The sequence below is a fragment of the Corvus kubaryi genome, unplaced genomic scaffold, assembly GCF_017639235.1.
Source record: "Corvus kubaryi isolate FWS band 111438036 unplaced genomic scaffold, C.kubaryi_AGA036_p1.0 137, whole genome shotgun sequence".
Taxonomy (NCBI): domain Eukaryota; kingdom Metazoa; phylum Chordata; class Aves; order Passeriformes; family Corvidae; genus Corvus; species Corvus kubaryi.
This window is the reverse complement of record NW_024580671.1, coordinates 2,719,238-2,743,295: the sequence shown is the minus strand read 5'-3', so window position 1 is coordinate 2,743,295 and position 24,058 is coordinate 2,719,238. Positions and strand designations below refer to the sequence as shown.

The following is a 24,058-nucleotide window of genomic DNA, read 5'->3' as shown; positions in this document are numbered from 1 at the left end:
ATGTTGCATTGTTGCTACACAAGAAAACCTTTACCAGTGTTGAATATTTCCATCCTACCTTAAGGAGAACAGTCAAACAATGATACATTTCTTCCTGAAGTCCAACATAACCACATCCTTAGAATAAAGAAGTTTTCTTGTGTTGATCAGCCCTGACTTCCTGGATACAGGCAACAGGTTTCCGGAAGTTTCAGCTCATTTTAATGCACCTCCTGCGATTCCAACCCATGCAATTGTTTTCCCTTCATTTCCAAATTTGTGAATGAAGAATTTTCATCACAGCACAGTTCCAAGATGGCTCACTCTACACTTTTTGAATCAGTACCTAACCTGGTGATGGGAACTGAGCAGCAAAGACAAGGTATCCTTAGGGTTCGTGTTAGGGTTCTGAGAGCTGCAGAACCTACAGCTTCAGGGACACTGGCACTCCAAAGTGCATTGCAAGGGCATCAGGGCAGGGCGCCACAAGTGCCCAATCCACACCTTTCAATCTGTGCAACCTATGTGATGAGGACCTCTGCACAGTGCCAAGCTGTCATTAGGGTCAGGGTTAGGGTTAGCATTAGGGTTGAATGAGTCAAAGAGCCTACAGCTCTAGGGACACTAGGGCTGGAACAGGAATGGCAAGACCATCCCAGCAGGGCCTCAGCATTGCTGCTCCTACTTCTTTCTAAACTTGACCACCCATATGGATGGGGTATTTAGGGATGGGGTTTAGCATCAGGTTTAGGGTCAGGGTTAGAGTAAGGGTTAGAGCTATCTTTAGCCTTAGGGTTGAGTGAGTAGGAATTTGAAAATTCTTCATTTTGTGAAAGGAATTTTATCTTGTGGTTTCTATGAAATGTCTCTTTTTATTGCATATTGTTTTTCTAAACACAAGACATGGTCTTTATCCAGTACGAGCACAGTGTAACTCTCCTAAAAAACAAGCTTTAAGTGCACATTCAATCCATGAATAAAGACTTGATCAAATTGAAAAGTTCACCAGTGATATGATTACATAAAAGTGTGGATTTCAAATGGATGAGTTTCCATTTTTTTAATATTTAAATATCTTGCTTATCCATGACACTGGTGAGAAAACTGTAAGCAGTTGGCCTTAAAGCAAATATTTTTTGCTTAACATCCCTGAATCTTTCAGAAAGGTACTCAGCCTACTCTAAGGACAGTAGATGGGAAAACCCCTACCATTCTTGGCAGATCCTTCCCATTGCTCCTGAAATGCACTTTTTCTATGTAAAATCGGACTTTAACTTATAGCTTTTATTTTTTGTTATACCTCTTTTTGTGTCTTGGTATTCCTCATCAGATTCAGGGTTAGATGTGTTCCCTATAAACACACTAAAATGATATTATCTGCACCCTGCTTGATCTGTATCACTTTTCCTTGTCAGAATTCTATTGCGTCTCTAATTCTCCAACTGGACATTTTCTCCAGCTTTTAACAAGCAGCGAGGAGCTTTTACACAGACAGATAGTGATAGGACAAGGGGGACAGGTTTTAAACTAGAAGATGGGAGATTTAGATTAGATGCTATGGGGAAATTCTTTACACCAGAAAGGGTGGTGGGGTTTGAAAACAGGTTGCCCAGAGAAGCTGTGGGTGCCCCATCCTTGAAAGTGTTCAAGGCCAGGTTGGACGAGGCTCTGAGCAACCCGGTCTAGTAGAAGGTGTCCTTGCCCTTGGCAAGGCGTTGGGAAGAGATGATGTTGAAGGTTCTTGCAATTTATTGTGAACACTAAATTCCAGTTTATGACTTAAGAAAAACCCCAAACACAAACCAAAAACAAAACCAAAAAAGAGTCCCAAACCAAAATAAAAATACCTTCAAAAAACCCTGAAAAAGCCCCAAACCACAAAGCCCCAATTTAAAAAAGAGCCCAAACAGAACCTCGAAAAAAGGTGCTGCGATGCCCTCCGTCTCACGCTGGAAGGCGGCGCCTAACGCCCGAGGAACGCGAAACGGCAGCTGCTAGCGAAGTTTGGCTCCTCCCGCTGTCCGTCCGAGCCTCTGTTTGCCGTTGCCGTGGTGACGCTCCCGGTGTTGCAGCGCGGTGAGGAGCTCCCGTCCTCCCCACGGACCTCCCGACCGTTCGCTGTTGGCGGATGCGGAATTTCAGGGCGGAGGGGCGGCCGGTGTCCAGAGGCGGCCAGAAAGGCGGGAGCTTCGGTGAGGAGCTTGACTGAACGAGCGGTGAGTGGGTACATGAAGTAGACGGGGGGACCGAAGGACTGCGGGTACTCTGAGCGGTGGACTACAGCTCCCAGCATGCAAAGGCGCGGCGCCGCAGGCCTGTCCGGAAGCGGCGGTGGGCGGGGCTGCCTCCAGCCGCGGAGCCTTTCGGGAGATGTAGTTTCTTCTCACCCGGGATCTGCTGCTCGCCTTCCCGGCAGAGATGCGCTCAGTGTGCCCGGTCTGTTCTGCAGGAGCCGGCGAGGAGCTGCTCGCTGCCTCCCATTCCCGTCATTGGAGGGGGCAACGGGTTGAGAAAGGAGGGGGGGAAGGCGCTGACAAGTTTTTTGCTGCTCTGGGTTACACCATTTCTCACTGCTTTCTCTGTATCATTAAAACTTCATCGAGTGCTTTCCGTATTTTTAGTCTTACTTTGTAATTGTTAATATCTATTTATTGTTCAAAGTTTTGGGGTTTTTTTTCCCCTTTGTAGCTATTACGGCTGGAAAAAAGTTCCTTGTGAGGGAGTATAGGGCAGGTGGAGGTTTTAAATATTGAAATTTGGTAACATTTGCAAAACTCTAAGGGATATCCTGAGGGGGATTCTCTTATCACAAAGTAATGTTTTTCTTATTTTTTGCTCGTTGGTACGGAATGAGATTTTCATGTTTTAAGCCAACTGTTCAATAAATACATCTGAATGAACTTAAGTTAATGAGGACTCTTTTTATTTTGGTTCATGCTGTGTTGAAAGGTTTTTGGTTTTTTGTGTGTCTTTCAAAACAGATAAGACACTGTGGGAAGTAGAATGTCAGAAGATATTGAAGGAATTGAAAAAGAAATAGAAATCGAATTAGGCAGAATCAGTGTTTCTTCATTTGAAACAGATGATCCTGACACAGAGGTATCAGATGAACCCTTGAGTGACAGTGAGACAGTAAGTATTCAGTGAGCTAAAAGTGCTTCTGTTTCTCCTTGAAAGTAGTGTGGGCATTGGAAAGCCCATTTGATGAGTGAACGTTTTCCCGACATACCTAACCTGACTACTTCTGAGAAGTAGTCTTGGCAGTTGCTTCATGAAAAATGTAACCTTCAGTGATGAAAGACAGTAAGAGAGGATGACTATCAGCATGCTGCTTGAGAAGATTGAGATTTTGTTTGAGAACCTGGAGATTTTGTTTTAGAATCCTCTGAAGCTAGAAGATTTGATGAGGTAGATTAAATCTGGATGAATAAGCCGATGATTCTTCACTGAAATCTGTATTTAAATCTTACAAGAGACTGACTTGTAAGATTCCTTATAAGATTTCCAGATAAATAGGTGCTTCTAGTCCTCTTTCTTGGATGACTTCTTATTTTGGGGAGCAGTTTTCCTCCAAAATAAAATCAGTTATTTGGGTCCTTTTCTGCCATTTTAATCTTTCAGACTCATAGGAAAAGGATTGGTTTGTAGGACATTAGGGTAGATAATACTGATCATGTGTGACCATAAGTCATGTTTGATATGACATAGACAAAGGCATCACTGATAAGTGTGTATGCACTCACATCCTGAAGGTCAGCAATGTCTACCACAATTTGCATATCTGAGAGAAGGCAGATCGTTTTCCCAAAATCTTGACGTTAAAGACAGTCTTTTGAATAGAAAGTTTATATGTAATAAAGAAAATTGAAGCATTGGTTCTACATGCATACTTTAAACATTAGTAAATTTAAAATTGATTTATTTTGTAAGGAGTCTAAACATTTTAAAGAAAAAGGTGCTGTGCATCACAGGTATTTTCTAATTTTTGTCTTATCCTTCTTTAATTTCTTGGTCCAACACAGTTATAAACACAATAATTTATTGAAATGTGTTTCTGGAGATAGTGCAAGATACATTTCTAAAATTTGATTAGAATGTAATTAAAATTAGAATTATTAATTGTTCAGCGGGTGGTAAGACAATGAGAAGAGTGTAGGAATTTGGAAAAATTTTGGTGGAAATTGCAACTGAATCTCCATCAATGCTTTACAGGTGAGGCCAAAACGAGTCTTTAGTCTTATATGTCAAGTATTTACCTCTTTTCAAGCCTGTGAGATGAAAATGTAGAATATATGTCAAAGGCTGTGTTTTTCTAGATTTCAGGTGACTTACCAGAATCAGTTCTCTCCTATTTAAACTTTATCAAGAGCAGCAATCAAGATGCTGAAAGGCTTATACTGCAAGACTTAGAAGATGAGCAAAGTACAACAAGTAAGCAGCAATCACGGTTAAAATGTTTGTACACCTCATATTACCAGTGGAAGTTAGACTAACAAGCATTAGTAAAACAATGCAGACTTTTAAGTAAAGCAAGCAGTGAAACCTATTCCATCAGCTTCTGAATGCATGCTGAAAATCTCTAGGAATGAAACCATGCAATACTATCTTCTAGAATTAGCATCTGAGCAGAAATTAAACTTTTCTACAAACTCACCTAATGCTAAAGAAGGCAAGTTCTGAGATCACTCTCTGAGACAGGACCCAAGCCAGACTCTTCATGAAAATCTAAAATGAAGTCAGTAGGAGCTGAAATGCAGAGTTCAGATGCAATTGACTCCCATAGGATATGTTTAAAGTCTGTCTTGAGAGAGGCCCAAGCTAGCATTGAATGAAATGACCTTTAATTGGCAAAAAAAAAATGCTTCTGTCAGCTGTACGACTGAAGCCAAGCTCATAGTTTGTATACCAAAGACTGGCACTGTCTGTTCCATTAGTGCAATGGTCTTAGTGAAAAGAAGTTGAGTATTTTGATATCTGAGGAACATCCCTTTTTATTCTTTTTTTGTAACGCAATCTTACTCTTTTTCATTGTTTTTATAGTTAATTCTTGATTTTTGACCTATCTGATACAATTTTTCTGCACAGAAGATGTTCTGCTGTGTTCTATGATGTGGAATTCTCTTTCATATTTGCTATTACTGTATTCTTACAGTATCATTGTGTGTGTTTCTGTTACACGTATTTTCTGCTTTTAATGTAGATAAGTGATTCCCCTACATATTTAAGTAAAACTGGGGGAGAAAGAAAGGAAAAAACTCCTTTATTTTAGTCTAAAAAAATTGAGTAGATAACCAGTCTAGACCAAAACTGAGCACTGGTAAGGGATTTTCTCTCTGTGAACTAAATGTTATGTTTATTTTTTCCTTAGGTGACATTTATGAAGTTGTTTCTTGCCATTCTTCTGAATCAAATGAAGATCCAGAACAATTTAATGAAAAAGTATTTTTTATTTATACAATATTTATAGGGGACAAAATTCTATTAAATAATCTAGATAATTTACACTTGCTTTGGTGGCCTCCTAAGGAGACCTATAAATGTTTTCAGTTTTCTTTCTGTCAGACCATCCCTAAAGTATTAAGATGAGTTTCTATATACAATTCTTTAGAATTAGGACATCAACTGTAATATACCATGTCTATAAGATTTCAAATTTGAAATAAATTCTGAGTATCAGTACTTGAGATATTGAGCACAAAAATCAACAAAATTAAACAAAACTGAATAATCCTTTATTGCTGATTATTTGAATAATATTATCTTAATGTTATGATAACACTTTTGAGCTTCTCTAATCTTATTTTTTTATGATGATCAGGAAGATGTGCTACTATTAATCATGCTCCTAATATATTTCATTATTTTATAGAAAATATAAACATAGTAATCTGTGTACCTTTCAAAGACAAATAAAGAGTTATGAACATGAGTGCCTATATATTTTCATAGGATTTGACTGAATAGGTCTCTGAAGTTCTTAGAAAAACATAGAACTGAATTTAATCACTTTTAATTTGTTGCCTGGCTTTTATTAGTGAGCACTCTTGCAAACATGATTTTTTGTTCTCAGAAGACCATTGTTTAAAACAGCACAATTACTTCGTGTGACTTCAGCTGCATTACAAATATTAATACATGCCCAAAGCATGTGATGAACAGATGATAAATGAGCAGGAATAGATTACTTGCCAGTAAAGAACAATGAAATAAATATAGCAATCCTTGTGCCCATAGTATTATTTTGGAATTGACTTCTTAAAAATTTACTCTGTAACTAGTTCTTCCCCAGTGTGCATAACAATATTAATGCGTATAGTGCTTGGTTTCGCAGAAAGTAAAATAAATCTCAAATGCAAAACATTCATTTTTCCAAGTCAAAATATTAAGTATATTTTAAAACCACACCGAAATATTATGTATTTTGAGAAATACTGCAGTATTTGTTACTCTGGAAAACAATATTTTGACCGATATGTTTGCATTATTCAATGTGTAAGGATTCCAGTCAGTAGTAAGTTTCATATTGTTGTACTTGTCATATGATAAAAAGCTTATCCTTGTTCTGGAAGATTTTTATAATGTTCTGCTTTTAAATTTTGTTTCTTGTTTTTTAATAACAATTTTAAACTATGTTAGGTAATTCTTGAAGTTGAAAATGAAGACTTGCAGATTGCTGAAACACCTGGTTATAGTCAGTCCATCAGTGATGAAGTGGTCACTGATGACCACTTTCTTACAGGTAAGTAAGCACATTATTCATTTGGTTGAGTTGATCTTTTAACTTTTTTTTTTTTTTTTTGGTAGTCATATTGGCTGAAAATGTTTCTTTGTCATGACCTTTGGATGAGTTGTGCTGGAGCATTTCAGTGCTAAAAGCCCCAGTTACAGCCACAGCAGACATCCTCTGTAATCCTGCAATATACATTGTTAGGATAAGCGTAGTAGTTGCAGAGTCAGTAAGTGTGCAGAATCATAGTAAGACATCTCTGATGGAAAGGACTTGTGCTGTAGTTTTGATTTCCTTGGGGATCTATATTGCTGGATATATCATCGTAGGATCCTTCTCTTGTCGAATACCTTAAGGCTGTTTAATGTTCCCCAGTGCTTATTAGGAAATTAAATAAAATGTTTGCTTGGTTGATTACTAGCTGGTCTTGAAATGAGCATAAGCCTTGCCCGTCGTGAAGTAGAAGAAAAGTGTAGACCAGCACTTGAGCGTGAAGATGAGAAGAAGAAAAAGCGGAAACCTGAGGGAGAATCACGGGAAAAACAGAATGAAGAGGAACATGCAAGAAGTGTGCAGCATCTGGAGCAATTTGAGGCTGAAAGAATAAAGTTAGATCTTTTTCATAAGGTAATGAATGATATTGAAGCCAATCTGTTCCCATCTAGACTGTCTGAATTCAAGCTCTAATGTGAAAGAGACTACTATCTCAAACTGTATGAGTGTCCTAAACCCTGTCTACTTGTGTTACCAGTGAGTTGTAAAACATATTTAAGTATAATCTGTTGGTTTTTATGTATTTACTGCTTCAATCAATAGTGAATGAATTTGCTATGTGAAATGTTAAATTTTTCTTTAAGCTTTGCCTTTTTGGTTTTTTTATTATGAAAACAGCCAAAGTACCAGAAATGAGAGTTGTGCTGAAATTAATCACAAATGAAAAATGGTCACTGTGCCCCATAGAAAATACTTAGCTAGTTTGGACTTCCCACCCCAATTTCACATTTTAATGTTAAAATCTTAATGGAGTTAATCAGAACCAAAATCATTCAGTTCAGCAATGTTGGCGCTGTTCTTCATCTAGGTAAAAATTACAATTTTCCTTTCCTTATTTTTATCTGGGAAACTTACTGAGGCTTCATCTACTGAGTTCTGCCACAACAGATCATGACTCAACACATTGACTGGTTGCACTCTCAGACTATCTAGTCATGTTTTGCTGTAGTGTGTGGTGCATAATGAAGGATTAAAGAGTACAAGAACATGAAGAAATGTAACTGTCAGATATTATACTTGTGAGGCCACAGAATTTTATTATTTAGCCTAAATAAGTGTGTTTTGAGAGGTGCATTAACGCTACATTTTCAGTTAACTAATTTGTGGCTTTCTGGAGAAGTGGGCACCTTGGCACCAGCAAGATAATTCAAGTCACCAATACTAAGGAAGGGCTTAGTAAATGAAAAGACCTTTGATCTCTGAAGGCCAGTTCACTGTCTGCTATAGCTCTCTTTTCAAAAAGTCACAGAACTGATAGGCCTTCTTGGCTCTTTGCTGTCACAAGTCATTTTTGCATGTAGGATGTTTCTCTAGAGAAAGAGGGGCATGGCCACATTTAGGCACTTTGATACTGCTGTTGCAGGAGCACTTTTTTTTGAGGTGAGAAATATAATCTAACTTCCCCCATTGCAGAATGATCTAGATACCTCGTCTCCTGTTGTCTGAACATCATGCCTCTGGATGCCCATGAAAAACAGTGCTTAGACACTGGGGAGACTTTGTGCTCCAAGCTGAAAGTGATAATTTGTTATACTACTTCTTTCGTATCCTCCATATTTGATTTTGCTGATATGTCTTGGTTCCACCAGGAGTTGTGTGGTTCTGGATCAGCCTGTTTTTTAGTTACTTACTGCCTGCTAACTTTTGGTGTGATTGAGCCATTTTTTCTGTTTGAGGTTATGTTGGGCAAGGAGGGAAATGCTATTTATTTGCAAATAGTGAGAAAGTAGACTTGAACTTTTATTTTCCATTGAGAAACAATTTCAGTCAGAAAAATTTCTTTAACTTTACTGGACAAAATTCCCATTTGGAAGATTTTACTATTATCAGTACATACCAGTGCAATTAAAGGGAGATTGTTCATGCTACTGTTCAGATAGATTTCTGTTTTCTGCCCGTACTTTGAATAGTTTGTAACTAGTTTTCATCTTCAATAGTAGTATAGATCTTGGAGAGGAAGGTGGCAGCTGTTTCGGTCAGTACCAAGATGCTGACTTTCTGAAGGTATGCATCTCTCAGTACATGACCAAATCTGCATTTACTGATGCAAGTGTCCCATTGTTTATTTTGATCCACCCACAGCTCAGTTTCTCATTTAAATTCAGGTATTCACAAAATTGGATTTTTGGAAAGTCAAGAGGATGGGTGAGATTGAAGAGGGGGTGTTTTGTGTTGTTCTAGGTTTTGTACAATATTCATAGTTAATTTGTTGTGCAGAAACGCCAGGCTGCAATAGAAGATGAATTACAGAAGGAAGAGAAAGCTTGGAGAGACAAAATGAGAGAACATGAGGTAAGGTTGTACAATGAGCTTTTGTCAAAAGACTGTGAGGTTACTGTCATGTATTTGAGAACAAAGGTCTTCATGGAACGGTTAATATACTAGCTTCTGTTCATTAATGATAAATATGTGCCAATACCTGTCCCATTTTAAAAGTGGTTGAAGTCTATCCTAATTGTTTTGACTTAGGAATGGATCATGAAGCTGCAGTTGCAAATAGAAGAGGAGAAAAAGGCCTTGGAAGAACAGAAAGAAAAAGAAAGACGACAACTGGCTGAAAAACAGACTATAGCAGCTGTGAAAATCCAAGCTAGATTTAGAGCATTTTTAGTCCGTAAAAAATATGCTCCCATTTTAAAACAATGGAAATATGAAATGAGAAAGAAGCAGAAAATACTAGAGGAAATAGAGAGAGAAATGAAAGAAAGAGAGGAAAAACTGAAGAGGCAAATGGAGGAAAATAGGTTAAAGAGAGAAGAGGAAAGAAAGAGACGAGAAGAACTTGAAAGACAAGAATATCTGAAACAGGTGAGGAGGCATGAGGAATATGAGAAAAAGAAAGAAAGCCTGAGATTGGAAAGAGGAAAACAACTGCAAAGAAGAGAAGAACAAATAAAATTGGAACAAAACAGAGCAAATGCTGTGATGAGTGAAAATGTAGAAAATAACATAGAAAACATAAAAAAGGATAATAAGACAGAAAACATGAAAGTAATAAGAGAAGAGAAGGAGGAAATAAATAAACAAATAGAGGAACAAAAAGAAAAACATGCTGAAATGATGGATGAAACAAATAATTGTATGATTCCAGCAGGAAGAAATTTGACACCAAGTGTGCTAGGCTCTGAGAAGGAACACTCTTCTCAAGTGACTAATGAGAACTTACACATGAATTCAGTAACACAAGTAGAAGAAAACTACTCACAAACTAGTTATCTTGGTAAAGCTCCAAATGGTCATATTTCAAGGGATGAATCTCTTGACTTTGGTGGTAATGACATGGTAGAAAATAAGGCAAACTGCATATGCAGCAGTCCACCAAGTGCCCAGCCAAATACTAGTAATAGAGAAGTTAAAGATAATTTTTCTGAGTATGAAACAACGAAGAAAACTTTATTTCTAAAGGAAAATGCTAATGAAGAAGTCAGAGACACCTGGGACAGTAGTCAAGATGTAGCAGATTCTTCTAATAAACTGATTTTTCCTGATGATATTGAAAATAAGAGAATAAACTGGATGAACACGTGTAAATCTTGGTCTAAAATATATGAAAAAAAACAAAGAAAGCAAGTAACTATAAGAAAACGCCTAAGGAAAAGTTCAGTTAGCAAGATGCCTCCACTAAGTACAGAAAAGATAATTCATAGTGGCCCTTGGAGTGCCTTGCAGCAGGTAACTATATGAAAGTTTGAGAATGAAATGGGAAGACATACTATAACTTTTTTTTTTTTTCCTAATTTGGTATGTTGGCAGAATGCTGTTTTGGAAGAGAAGTAGATTATTGTTGAGCAGAATATAGATCTTGTGAGAGTTCCTATGGCCAGGTGCAGAATAAGGGCAATTACAATGACTTTTGAATTCCTCTGAGTGTTGTGGACTGGACTGGTGTGGTATTAGTCTTCAGACAATTGATAATATTAACCCTTTAAAAGGCAAGAGCTCTTACTTTCTGCTAAATTACCAAGGTTTTGCCTTTGTATTAAGGCCCACATTTCAGCTCCTGCTCAATTAGCCCCTTCAGAGTTTTGAGAGGAATAGTCTCTTCTAGAAGCAAGACATTACTGATCTTCTTCTAGATAGTCTTTTGCCAAAAAGGACATCTCCTGGTTGCCAGGACTATTATTTTTTACCACTTACTAACTTATCACTGTATGCTTTCTCTGTGCTCTCATCTTGGCATCCATTCTGAGATAACATACTAGGCAATACACACTTCCAGTCTGAACTATTTTTGTCTGTTCTACACTCATTATTTATGATACTGTGACTATTGTTTTCATGCTAGCTTCTCCCATTTAACAGATAAAACCTATCATTGCCACTCTTTTTTATACGAAAAGGTTAACATTATTTGCTCACATTTTCTAAAGCATTATTAGATTGTAGTTTTGTTCTCTTTTTCATCTTAAAGAAAATTATCATAATATGACAATGAATGTTCCATATACAAAACACTAGTTTTATTTATCAATAAATGCATGTAGGTCACAACACTTACACTCGAAGATTTTCCAGCTTGTAGCCTCTCAACTTTATCTGAGTGTACAAATCTTCAAGTTTTGACTCTGAGGCGCTGTGGACTGGTTGCACTGGAAGGACTAAGTGGCTGCAAAGACCTGAAGTATATCAATGTGGAGGTACCAAGCATATTTGATTCTTTGTTTTAACATGGGAAGAACTTCCAGGTTTGCTGCTTAGTTGATTATGTAGTTGTTTCCAACTGAATATATAACTTTTAGCCTTAAGAGCATAGAAATAGCAACGAAATACTCCCAAATGTGAACAAAGTTATACCAGTAGATTTACAGTGCAAATATCAAAAAACAGCATGCTGCAAATGATTCAACATGTACTAAGAAAATACCAGTCTAAGATTAGCATTAGTATGACACAGTGATAGATCTTCGTTACCTCCGTGTCTGATTGATCAGGGGGCAGATGCTGTTCATCATAGCAGGTGCTCAACTTGAGCAAGAATAGGTAGAAGGAAGAGCCCTTTGCAACATACACCTTGAATATTAATTAAAATTAGTAACACATATGCTCAAGGAATAGTACAGTGAGTTACACTTGAGGCCTAATGTTTAGGTATTCGCTACTGCGCAGTGTCTTATATGGCCCTGTTTAATGATTAAAGAAAACTCTGCAACACATCTTTGTTCCACAACTTGGCAATTCACGTGAAACAGCTTTGTTCACAATTTTAATTTCATGTGTTTTAACAACACCATTTTCAAGAAGAAAAGACCAAGCACAGCAAATAGTGAAAGAGAAATCTGAGGAAGCATTGTTAAAATGGACTGGGAAGGGGATGTTAAAAAAGCAGGATCCATTGGTGGAAGAATATTAGCTTAGAACAGTTAATGTTTGTGACCAAGGTACCTCTAAATGCAGGCTTTTTCTATTTGTAACTAGGATTCTAGCAAAATTACAGCTGTCTTCATTAACATCTAGTAAATACAATGTTTCTATGCAGTTTTTAGTTCACTCTCCCAGGGTTTGGGGAGGTAGGAAAGCATATAGGAAAGAGGCTACTTTGTTCTTAACTTCTTTTTACGCTTTTTTTGTCTCAACTTTGGGCATTTTCAGAGCCAGAATGGAGTTTAAGATATATTCTTGTTCTATTTCAGAAGGACACAAAAGGTTGATTCTAGGACACATAATTTTTTTTCCTAATTGAAAAATAGAGATGCTCTTACTCTGAGCTAAGGATAAAAATAAGAAATGAAGGCAGTCTGACATATTTTTACTTATTTCTGCTATTTCACTTCAGATGCTATTTAATATTTTCATTTTCTTTTATTGCAGGAGAACAATATTCAGGTAATTGACTGTGCAAATCTGGAAAATCTCTGTATTCTCATTCTGAATAAGAATCATCTTTCATCAGTTTGTGGCTTAGATGGATGCAAAAATCTCCAAAATCTTGAACTTTCCTACAATAGAATCACTCGAATTGGTAAGAAAATTATTCCAATTTGTCTTACAATATTTATGCAGTTTATATTCAGAATAATACACCCCTTGGTTTAGAGCCAGTTGGCTGCTAAGCCCAAGGAGACAGACTTAGAAAAAACCTGCATCTTAAGGCATGGCTTAGCTACTGCCATGTATTCCATCTAGCAAGTCATGTAACTATTGTCAGCCAAAGAGAATTAAAATCTTTCTTGAAGGGCCACTAATATTATCTGCACTAAGTCAGCTGGAATATGTGAGTAGCCTGAGTTCAGCATATCTACAGACATAATGAAAGCAAAGCCTAGCTGTGCAACGGCAGAGAATTCCAGTGTGTTGGACACAGTAAGTAGTTGTGTTGTCTGTCTTGAGTCTTCTGGACAATAGGAAAATAATTAAAAACAATTATTAAGCTCATAGACGAAACACATTCACATAAGACTTGCATATAAGAAATAGTTTCCACTGTTAAATAAGACTATTAAATTACACTGTGAACATGGACAATGCAGTTCCGTGGTAAACAGCAAGGCTGTAGCAAACAGAAAATGGGAAAGCTTAAAAAAACATCTGTAGGTGTAGAGACTTTGATGTCGATATTATCAATATTTTTTGCTAATGTGTGCAAATGTTAGTACTCATGAGGAAACTTTTTGATAGCTGAGAATAAAAGTGCTGGGAAATCAATGTTTCCTGTAAAAGCATATTAAGCACCCTGATGAGGAACAGTAAAATAAAATGGTTAAAAAGTTTCATCTGTCTTGTTGTGGAAAATAATGCTTGATAAGATTCTTATTCAGATTGATCTCGTTTGGTAAAAATGTCTTCAAGATTGCTGTAAGAATGACGTTGTATTAGTGGATGACATTTAAGAATGTGGCAGCTGTGTGCAGTGTGGTAATTTTGTACTGACCAAGTGGAGTAAAATCCTCTGGTAGTTTCTCTTTTGTGCAGTGCACTGCTACAGTTACTGAGTCTCTAATGAGTTTAAGTAGGCAAATAAATGTTCACAAAAATCATCTTCAAATGTGGTTTTTTTCCTCTCCAGATTTTCTTTGAGCGTGTTTGGTTAAAACAGATGCATAATACAGGATTTATTTCGTATCATGACATATTGGTTGTGAGTAGTTGCACAGAATACATAAAAATGGATTTGTGGGTTATAAAAAGTTAGCATATCCCTCCCATCGGTAAATGTTGCAGGATGTCCCTTAGCAATTTTGGAAGCCCCAGGACTGCGTAGGAAAGCTTATTTATGTTTGTAATATTTAAGTGTTAAAGACTTATTGTAAGAAATTTCTGGCATACTATGATTTCTCTTTTTATTCTTTTCTTCTTTTATTGAAATACAGGATCAGTAGGGTAAAAATTAGAGTTGCCAAAACCCCCTTAAAAATAGCAGTAAGTGAAATAGTCTCAATTATGCTTTTTCCCTTAAGAATACATGATCACAAACTAAGTAATTGTGACAGTAACACACCGTTCAGTGCATATGTTTGTATTTTGAGGATGAATGCTTTGTTTAAAATTTTTCATGCACAAAAAGTAGCATTTTGACTCAAGTCTTTGAATATGCTTCTTTAGGGTGTCTATATTCCCATAGAATGCTGGCTAAATTCCTGGCAACTCAAAGAATAGCAATGCATAACCATGGATGGTCATAAATGCTGCTTTTGATCTACTCTTCTTCAGACAGCACAAAGAGGATTTTATTTTTTCATCAGGCACCTTTTCAGTTTTGGTTTTGTTGTCTGAGGTTTCTATTTTGGTTTTTTTTCATCTGTATGTTTGCTGTCAGCTTTCACTCTGTTGTTATTTGTCTTTGTCACGCACAGAAGTGACTTCAGAACTGCATGAACAGCTAAGAGAGAGTCCCTAGCTAGCAGGCTCCAGCTGCACTTTGCAAATTGCTAAGAGTACTTATATAGAGGTTCTCCTTGAATCTTGGTGAAAACATGTATTTGTCAACAAAATGCTTTTCCCATAGCTGTTATAACTTTTTTTTTTTGCATCGTATGTAAAACAGACAATATCTTCTGGAAATGTGAAGAGGACTTTCATGCTTATATTTAATTTTGCATGTGGGCAGAAGAAACAGTAAAATACCATCTGTTTGTATTACATTATTCTCTCTTGTATATTTTCTGTTGGACTATATTTTATAATTCCAGAATAGATTGTGATCCTGTTGTATGCAGCCTTGACTGTTCTGAATGACATTCTGGTGAGAAGGAGTGAAAAAGGTGCTTTGTGCAGCATGAAGAATACAATATTTCCAAATTCTGTATTACCTCCTTGCCTTTTCTTACTGCGTGTGCAGTCTCTCCTCTCGGTCTCACTCCAGACTCATGCAGTGCTTTTAAAAATTTCCAGTACTGCTATGCTGGTAACTGAAAACTGGAGCTCGTCTTAGGAGAAAGTCTTGGGAGCCAACACATGAGAACATGGAAGTGTTTTTGAAACCACTAGATGGTGCTGGTTCCTTTTTTATTTTTATCCGCGCGCACAAGAAAAATATTGACCAGGATCTTGCAGTGAGGGTAGTATGTCAGGGGCATGTTTGAAATTTTTCAGAATAATTAAACGTTTGTATATTGATTTGCTAAATATGCTAACATGTGCCTTATGGGACATGTGTGTTATATTTAAGATGATATCTCTCTAATGTCAGACAACTGCATTCTTTTCACTAGGTGCTTTCCATTTTTAAATTAGAATTATTCGAAAGCCTGTGTTGGGGATTTTTTCAAAAGTACTGCTAGTTTTGGTGTTTAATTGTTTGCTTTGGTTTTCTCCTTATCATTTGTTTTCATTTTTAAGTTCTCTTCTATATTCTCAGTACTCTGGTGCCAATTGATCTCTGGTTTCATAAGCTAGTTTGTTTTCAGAGGACAGTTACAAAAAGATTCACTACTATAAAGCTCAGCCAGCTTCCTTTGGGGAATTTGTGAAATTTTGGGTGAGATAAAGATGAGACAAGGTGTTTCCTCAAATAATCCTAAATTAACTAATAATCCTAAATTATCTAAGAATACATGAAAGAGAAGTAAAATCAGAAATTCCTTATTTTAGATATGTTTTGTAAAGGGTATCCCTTCAAAGGAGTTTTTTCACTACAGTGATATAGAAAAGCTGCTTGGACCTGTAGCAAGTTAGATGCATCAGTGCCATTGCATGTGTAAGACCATGGGAGGACAATGTAATTTTTGCTGTTGTAAGAGGATGATTTGGGTAACATTCTGTGAAAGAAACAGATGCTGATGGGAATTCCTTTGCATTTTTTTTTGTGTGTAGAGATTGCATGCTCTTTATATGGCAGGAGTAAATTTGTTGACAGTGGAATGGCTATAGTAGTACTGTTTTATTCTTAAAGGCACTAAGTTTTGTTCATAAATCCCTTCATTAAAAATATTTTGACGTAATTCCTTAAGCAAGACTAATTTAAATCGCAGTGGTGGTACTGGCCTAAGTTTTAACACAGTTTTTTCTAACCTTGCTGATACCTTAACAAAAAAACCTTTAAATAATAAAAATTAATTTTTAAACAGTGTTTTCATTCTGATGGATGATTTTAAGAGAGCTATTAGCATTTCACAGAGTTCAGAGCAGTTGTAAAGTGGTTAAAGCATAGTAAGTACAGTTTGTTACTAAAAGAATGTTCTCTTTCAACAGAAGTACCAAAGAGATTATGAAATGTTTTTACTGCTTGATTAACAGGATCAGAAAATTTTTAGACCATATGCACTGTATATGTGATAGAGTCAAAATACAATAATTCTTTTTAAACCTTATACAGAACTAATACTAATTGTTATTCCAGATAAGATACAGAAAATTCAGAGTTTTCTTAGTACTTGAAAGACCAGAGGTTTTTATTTCCTTGTGTCTTAAATCTTGAATTTTCAGGTGGTCTGGAGTCACTGAAAAATCTTCAACAATTAATTGTGGACCATAATCAGTTAATCAGCACAAAAGGTCTTTGTGAGGCACCTACTCTCATTCACCTAGACTGCTCTTTCAATCATCTCACGCAAGTCGAAGGCATTGAGAATTGTGGCCTACTTCAAGTTCTGAAATTGCAAGGCAATAATCTCCAGCAGGTAAAAGCTTTAAATTTAGTGGCTGTTGTGCATACATCTTGGCTAACAGTCATATTTTTCAGCATTCTGAGCATGTGCTCTTTGATTGGTGTGGGATGTTTCATGCTCTTAGGTAAGATTTTTTTTTTCCCTTATCAGAGGGAGATTTTTCAAAAATGCAAATGACTAGCAGTTAATTATTTTCTTACTCCTAAAGTCCTTGAAAAATTGGACTCTCAGTGATTATGGTTTCTCCTTCACTTAATAGCATCTAGTCTTCAGTTTGTATTATATGATCCTAATTTTGTTTAAAATGTAACAAAAGATTATTATTACTTATAGGTAATGTTATAATAGTAAGATAATTGTATCAGGCTGGTAATAATGATATAAGTGTCATTACATATAAGTAATTACTTCTTACCATTACTTGTATGTAATGATAATATAATTATTATCACCCTAATGATAATCATGCTTATTTGGTGTATGTTGATTCTCCAAAACTTGAAATTTGTGCTGCAGCATTTAAAATAGGAAATTTGTTTGCTAACTGTATGCTTAATCCTATTTACTGACAATTATTCTCTTACGAATTCAAGAGATGAAAAGCATTATCAATAAGTAGCAAATAACAGCATGAATAAAATAGTAATACTATGACTCTCGGACTCTTGACCTTTCTTTTTGTTTAATTATTTATATTGACTATTCAGGTGTGATAGAAGACATTAAAAATTATTTACTACCTGATATGTAGAGATTATGTGTGACAACTGGTGCATATATAATAAAGAAATGATACATATATCCAAAATGTGAATTTGGCTTTTATTTAGTAATGATTTAAGAAAAGCATCTGGTAAGCATTCCATTGTTGCTTCTCTAATTTATATGAATCTTAAATAACCATCTCTTTTATATTTAGCTTCCAAGACTGGAAAATCATGTTCTCCTAAGAGAACTATATTTGGATGACAACAGCATTTCTACTATGAGAATGCTTTCTTTGTATTGGTTGCCTCTATTGCAGATCCTTTTGCTGTCTCAAAATAGGTAAGTAAGAAACATTCTTCCACTTACAGAACTGATCCAGAGGAATTTATTAACATAACACTTGTCTGAAAAGTGTAATTCCCAGTGTGGTTGAAATCTCATTATCTTTTTGGGATATTCTTTAAAAATAAAAATATGTGGTTGGCATGTAATTACATTGGCTACCTCTAGCTAAAAAAATTTGAAACAGCATTAACTATGTAAATTAATTTTTTCTTTTAGATGTTATGTGACAATAATGCTTGAGCATTGTGGCATTATTAAAACCATAGTGGATTTTTTCTTTCTTTAGCAATTGTTTCTAGCATATGTCTGTCAAACTTCATATTTCACAGCTAGCTTATTCAAAACAGACTTTGAAGGCTAAGTTAAATGCAGGTACTAGAGTTAGAAAGGACAAATAAGAATGTTTTTTATTTTACATACATATGTTAATACCCTCCGAAACAAGTATATTTGCTTTAGTTTTTTCGCTTTTATGGTTCTGTTTAAAAGGTATAAAGAAGAATCAAGATAAGCAGCATAAAACTGGGTCATGAGCTCAAGTACTCTGTCATTAGTTTTCTGATTGTTTCCTAAGCTAATCTATACATTTTTAGACATAGAATGACCAGATATCCTGGATTAAAAATCTTTATTTTCCCCACCCCCCTTTTTCTCAATTTAAATTCTGCTAAAAAAGATGTGGAACATTTATTAGAATTCGCAGTATGTTAGTACGAAAATTGATTTTAAATTGATATCCATTATTTTCCTATCCTGTGATCATTTTGTTCTGAATAAGACTGATCTCAGCTAAATAAACAGAATACTACCTACCATATATAGAAATACGCTCTGAACAAATTCATTTACTCTCCTTTTAGTGTAGATATGTTTTTAGAGGGTGATTCATCTGCCATTTTTAGCTGTTTGCTTTGAGACTAATCATAGCCTACAAATGCCTGTTCATCTTCATTGACTAGTAAAAAAATCAAAATGACCATCTCATGTGTTGTTGTCCACGTCTGAACAGAAGAATCCCATCCTATGTGGCATTTACTTCAGTAGAGCCAATTGTGTCTGGGAGCCTGTGGGAAAAAGGATGTGTAAGGCTGAGTCCTGTTATTATAAGCAATGTCCTTCATGGAAAATGAATATTATTTAAGTATATACAACCTATGTTTTTATATAACTTTTCAGATTGTTTTCATATCATCTCTAGTGAAGTACTATTCATGAAGACTCTTGGATATAAATAAAATACCTACAGAATCTAATCTTCAACTTCCTGCCCAGGTTTCTAGGGTTTGGGATTTTTTGTTCCCTTATTAATTCTTCTGGAGTTTGGAGAAAGTGCTTCCTGTTTGTGATTAAACAAGAGTGTTATTTGTTAAGCATTAGATTTTGAGGCACACTGCTTGATTTAATTCATGTTCTTTACTAATTTTTTTCCTTGTCCTGTTTAGCTTTTTTTGTGGAACACACAATAATGTGGCTTTATATTCTCTTCTTCCTCCAGTGTAGCTATCCTGTGTGTAATAAAGTGTTCGTTCGCAAGACTCCTTGAAGATCTCATTTGCTTGCTAGGGACTTGGGAGCATAGTCTCAGGGATAGCTTGAATGCAGCCTCTGGATTTAGGTTCTGCTAGACTGGCCATGTAGACGAACCTTAAGTCACTTGCCTATCCCATCATCTTATGGTTTTTAATGTCCGTTGTAGTGCTTGCTCTGGTTTTGCAGTAGCCAAGCTGAGATGCAGCGTTTGGTCTGCTGAGTTTCTTTTGCTGGGCTGTGAGAAAGCACATATTTTTGCATCAACACACTGGATGTGCTGAAAATATACATCTTCCCCCCAAACAGTTCCCCTTATTTCCGTGATGTATCTATAGCTTATGTCAAGTCTTTGTGACAAACAAGACAAGATAGCCTTAAAGTCATATTAAAAGCCTCAAAATTCCTGGCATTTCAGTAGCCTGCTCTGTTACACTCACTTTATGTACACTTATAAGCAGCTCCATATGTGTGTGCTATAGCATAAGTAACTCGATGTTCTATAGAAACAGTGAATGTAATGGAGTAAGCTGTTGAAAGAAAAGCTGTTTCTTTACTTCTATCCTACAGCCAGTGCAATTTTGTGAATTTTTTCCAAGTGTGCACTGAGTGCCATTTCCTTTTTACTGATTGCAGGAAGCCAATATAATGATAATGCTATGAATCTGTATTCTTTTTGAAAGTGAAGTACTGTGAAAAGAAAATTCTAACACTAATTTACAGGACATTTTTATTCCTGAGATGCTTTTTATGCGTCATAAACCAGAAATTGTCAAAGATAAAACTCCAAAAATTGTTTTAAATTGTTTTAAACCTACAGTGTAACAAGGAATTAAAACAGGTAGTGATTAACTTCTTCAAGTATAAAAATGACAGCTATTTCACTGCTGCTTTTATTAAGTGTTTTATTGTGGCTTTCACATACAAAGCATATTCTTGATCAATGTGCAATTGGAAAAGACAATGATGAATATCCTCTTGACTTGGTTACTGCAGAATTGGGACTATGAAGATCCGTGCTCTGTTTTATAGCAGCTGAGGACACAACTGTTAAGTTAGTTTTAAAATGGGACATTTTCTTCTTTCTTCTGTTGTGGATAAAGATTTAGGTGTAGGAGAGAAGAACCTTGTCCTTGTGTAAAATCAATAAATTTTTAATATATGTTAAGAGTTCATGTGGCATTTATATTTATGTGTAATCCCATTTAATTATGTAACTTGCTTGTTAATGTCTTTTTAATTTAAAAGCTTTACAGTGAGACACTAAATCAATGTGCTGTTCAGGTAGCCATTTTTTTTTAAACTTCAAAATAGACAAAATCCCTCCTAACACTTTCTGTTTTAATATGGTATTAGTATGACAAAGTTCTTATTTTGCTATCTCTTGCTTTTCACTAAGATAACCTAAGTGAGATAGATTAAAAAAAAAAATATTTTAAAAAATGCAGTCACCTGCAAAAGTTCCTTTTTGTTTTGGGAAATTGGTTTGGCCAGAATCAGATTTGCTGTGAACAGGTTGCTCTCATGTTTTTGCATCTAGATGCATACTATTCATAAAGGGTTTATATTAGAAATGCTAAAAAGTTGGTTCTGTTCTTTCTTAGCATGCATTGTTCTCTCTACTTAAATATATATGGTATCTGTGTTTTTAACTGAATTTCTCAGATATGAGAGTTGAGCTTATTGTGAGCCAGGATGTTTTGAGAATTTGACCACTTTTCCAGAATTATTATGATAAATCTAAATGTCATTGGATGTTGAAATAAGTCAGTCATGAAAAAAGCTATACTGATGTATAGTGGTTTTCTCCATCCTATCCTTACAATTCTGGATTTTTTTTTTTTTATAATTTTCAGTAATTCTTTGCTGGTGATAAACTTACCTATAAGTATGTGGCATCAGGGGTAATGTACTTGAAGTACTGCCTACTAGAGTATTCAAGAAGTGAAGTGGGTACCTGACAGATTTCATATATTCTGTGTGTTTGCTGCTCATAAATATGGTGATTATTGCAAAATAAACTGTCTTGAATTTAAGGAATGAAAAAGAAATGTAGGCTTTACTTATAGATCTAGATTATGATGAATTTATTTTAGTTATTTTGCCCTGCTTCATGCTAACTGCTTATTAACATCAATGATAAATTTTCTGGGGAAAAGCAGTTGCACAGTAGGATTTAGACCATCTTGAGCAGTAACTGCTATTCATGTTCAGAAGCACAATCTTTATTTTCTCTGATGCATACTTTCAACCCTTCTTAAATCTTGCTTTCTGACATAGCCACATAAACGACATAAACTCTATCTCTGACCTGTTCTGCTAGAGCCTTAAATGGGAGCAGAAAAAGGAAGCTATAGCTTGCTTTTTTGTGAATATCTTTTACTTTTGTGTCTTCTTTGTAATTTATATCTCTCTTATGCCCAGGGCTAATGTGACAAGGTCAAGTAGTATTAAGTTTTCAGTAATGTCCTTTGTCTTTCTGGTTTGAATTTTCTTAGGAAAAAAATTAACAAAGAATGTCGGTAAAGGGAAAGCTATAGAATGACAGAGAAACGTTTTAACTCTCATAATGCCAACGGCAGGCAAGGACAGTCCACTAGACAATTTCTAATTCACCACAGCATATACTGATAAAGATCCAGAGAACTCATTATAAATAAAAACCCTGCATTATCTCTTGTCCTTTATGCAAAATATGACATTTGTTTTCCTAGATATTTCTGAATATATGAATCTATAGTCATGGATTTTCAGTTTTTGCGGCCATACTGTTAGCCAGTAATATCTATGATGATATTTACTATAAATATTAAATATATTTAATTACTATTGGCTGATGATGAGAAACTAAAATGCTGGAATTTGTGGTACTATATAGAAATCTATATATAAGGCTTAATGCTTTTTAGAGTCAATACTTATTCATAATTATTTGATTCCATGGAAAACTTCCATGGCAGGAAGGTAATAGAACTAGGTAGAATTAGAACCAGGACAACTTTACAATGTAGCTTGAGAAAGAAATGGAAGTATAGTGGCACGCACACAGTTGTCTTTATATCTGTTTCTCTGAATTTACTCTTAAAATGTTATATTCTTGTATAGAAATACTTGTCAACTGAATGTGGAAATGATTTCTTTTCTGTTTTGAATCTGGTTCTATTTTCAATAAGATTAAATAATCTACAACCAACATTTAGTCCATAATTAGTGTACCAGGGTAAAATTCTGCCTTTCAACTGTAAACCTGTGCTGGAAACACAACATAGTCACACATTTCAGCAACAAAGCACCATTTTTACCTCTGAACAATTTTGAGTACGTTTCTTTTTTTTGTAGGGTCATATTTCTGACAAAAAGAATTCTGATTTGTACCTTTCAAAGGCACTACACCCTTCAGAAAATAGTACTTTCTGTGAAAATTAGCAGTCACAAACTAACCACATATTGTGCCATTTCTGTAACCATTCTCTTGTTATGCTAGGGTCTTGCCCTTACAGGGATGAAATGTTACCTAAACATGTATTTCTTTAAAAAAGATATAGTTGATGGAGTATGTGCTTATACATAAACATTCTAGTTTTAGTTGATAATTGTGATTCTTTGCATCTTGATTCTTATCTTTTCTTACCTCTTTCATATTTAATGTAAACCAAGATAAACTTTAATCTGAAAGCTAATATTTAGCAGTAGCCTGGATGCTGAATGAATCATTCAACATTCATTCTTGCATCATTGCAAGTTTGTAACGAAGAAACATGAACAACACTGAGTCTTAATCCTTAAGTAGTAGCAATAACACACATCTTACGGTCCCAATCCCTTTGTATAGATGAATGTCAGCTCAGTTTCTTTACATTTAGTCTTCAGTACTGCAAACAAGAATTTTGTTCTGTCTTTAGTACTGCTTTTCTGTTTTATTGCTCAAGAAAAGCTCTGATAATGCAAGAAGAGCAATTCCATAACTGATTCCATAACTGATTCCATAACTGTCTCAGTAATCAGCACCCATGTGACAGCACCTGACAGAAGCAGTAAGATAGAGGAAACACTAAAAATATGTTACAGGACAGTGCATACTTGACCTGTTGAAAAATACATCTATGGCAACAATTATGCTTGTTTTAGGATCTAGGAAGTGATGTGCTGATTGGAGAAAAGAAACAACCTGATAAGAAGTCTGAGCAATGAGAAATGAGGGAAGAGGAAAGAAGCCAAGCAGATTTTCTTTTTTCTCCAGAATCAGGACCTTCTATTAGTACCATTCTAGTTATGGAGCCTAAAGGAAAGCCAGCTGAGTTGTGTAAATTTTACAAGACTTCAGATATTCAGCACTAAATGCAGGGAACAGAATGAAATATTTATCAGATAAAAAACCATTAATGAAAAAATATTAAAAACTGAGGTTCTGAGAAAACTAAGAAATACTTTCAAGTTAAAATTTCAAGAAATTAGT

The 24,058-nt window shown here is 35.5% G+C and overlaps 1 protein-coding gene across 4 annotated transcripts in view; it reads left to right on the top strand.

Annotated features, from left to right (window-relative positions):
* Nucleotides 1–2,012: 2,012 nt before the first annotated feature.
* Nucleotides 2,013–24,058, top strand: part of LRRIQ1 (leucine rich repeats and IQ motif containing 1) — a 105,425-nt gene continuing 83,379 nt past the window's right edge. For all 4 annotated transcript variants that reach the window (XM_042017633.1, XM_042017634.1, XM_042017636.1 and 1 more), the window contains exons 1-12: nt 2,013–2,195; nt 2,961–3,111; nt 4,296–4,410; nt 5,348–5,418; nt 6,616–6,718; nt 7,128–7,333; nt 9,197–9,271; nt 9,449–10,651; nt 11,464–11,616; nt 12,788–12,938; nt 16,841–17,034; nt 17,942–18,069. In XM_042017633.1, the coding sequence (XP_041873567.1) occupies nt 2,983–3,111; nt 4,296–4,410; nt 5,348–5,418; nt 6,616–6,718; nt 7,128–7,333; nt 9,197–9,271; nt 9,449–10,651; nt 11,464–11,616; nt 12,788–12,938; nt 16,841–17,034; nt 17,942–18,069 (2,528 nt within the window). In that variant the 5' untranslated portion in view covers nt 2,013–2,195; nt 2,961–2,982. The remainder of the gene's footprint in view (nt 2,196–2,960; nt 3,112–4,295; nt 4,411–5,347; nt 5,419–6,615; nt 6,719–7,127; nt 7,334–9,196; nt 9,272–9,448; nt 10,652–11,463; nt 11,617–12,787; nt 12,939–16,840; nt 17,035–17,941; nt 18,070–24,058) is intronic.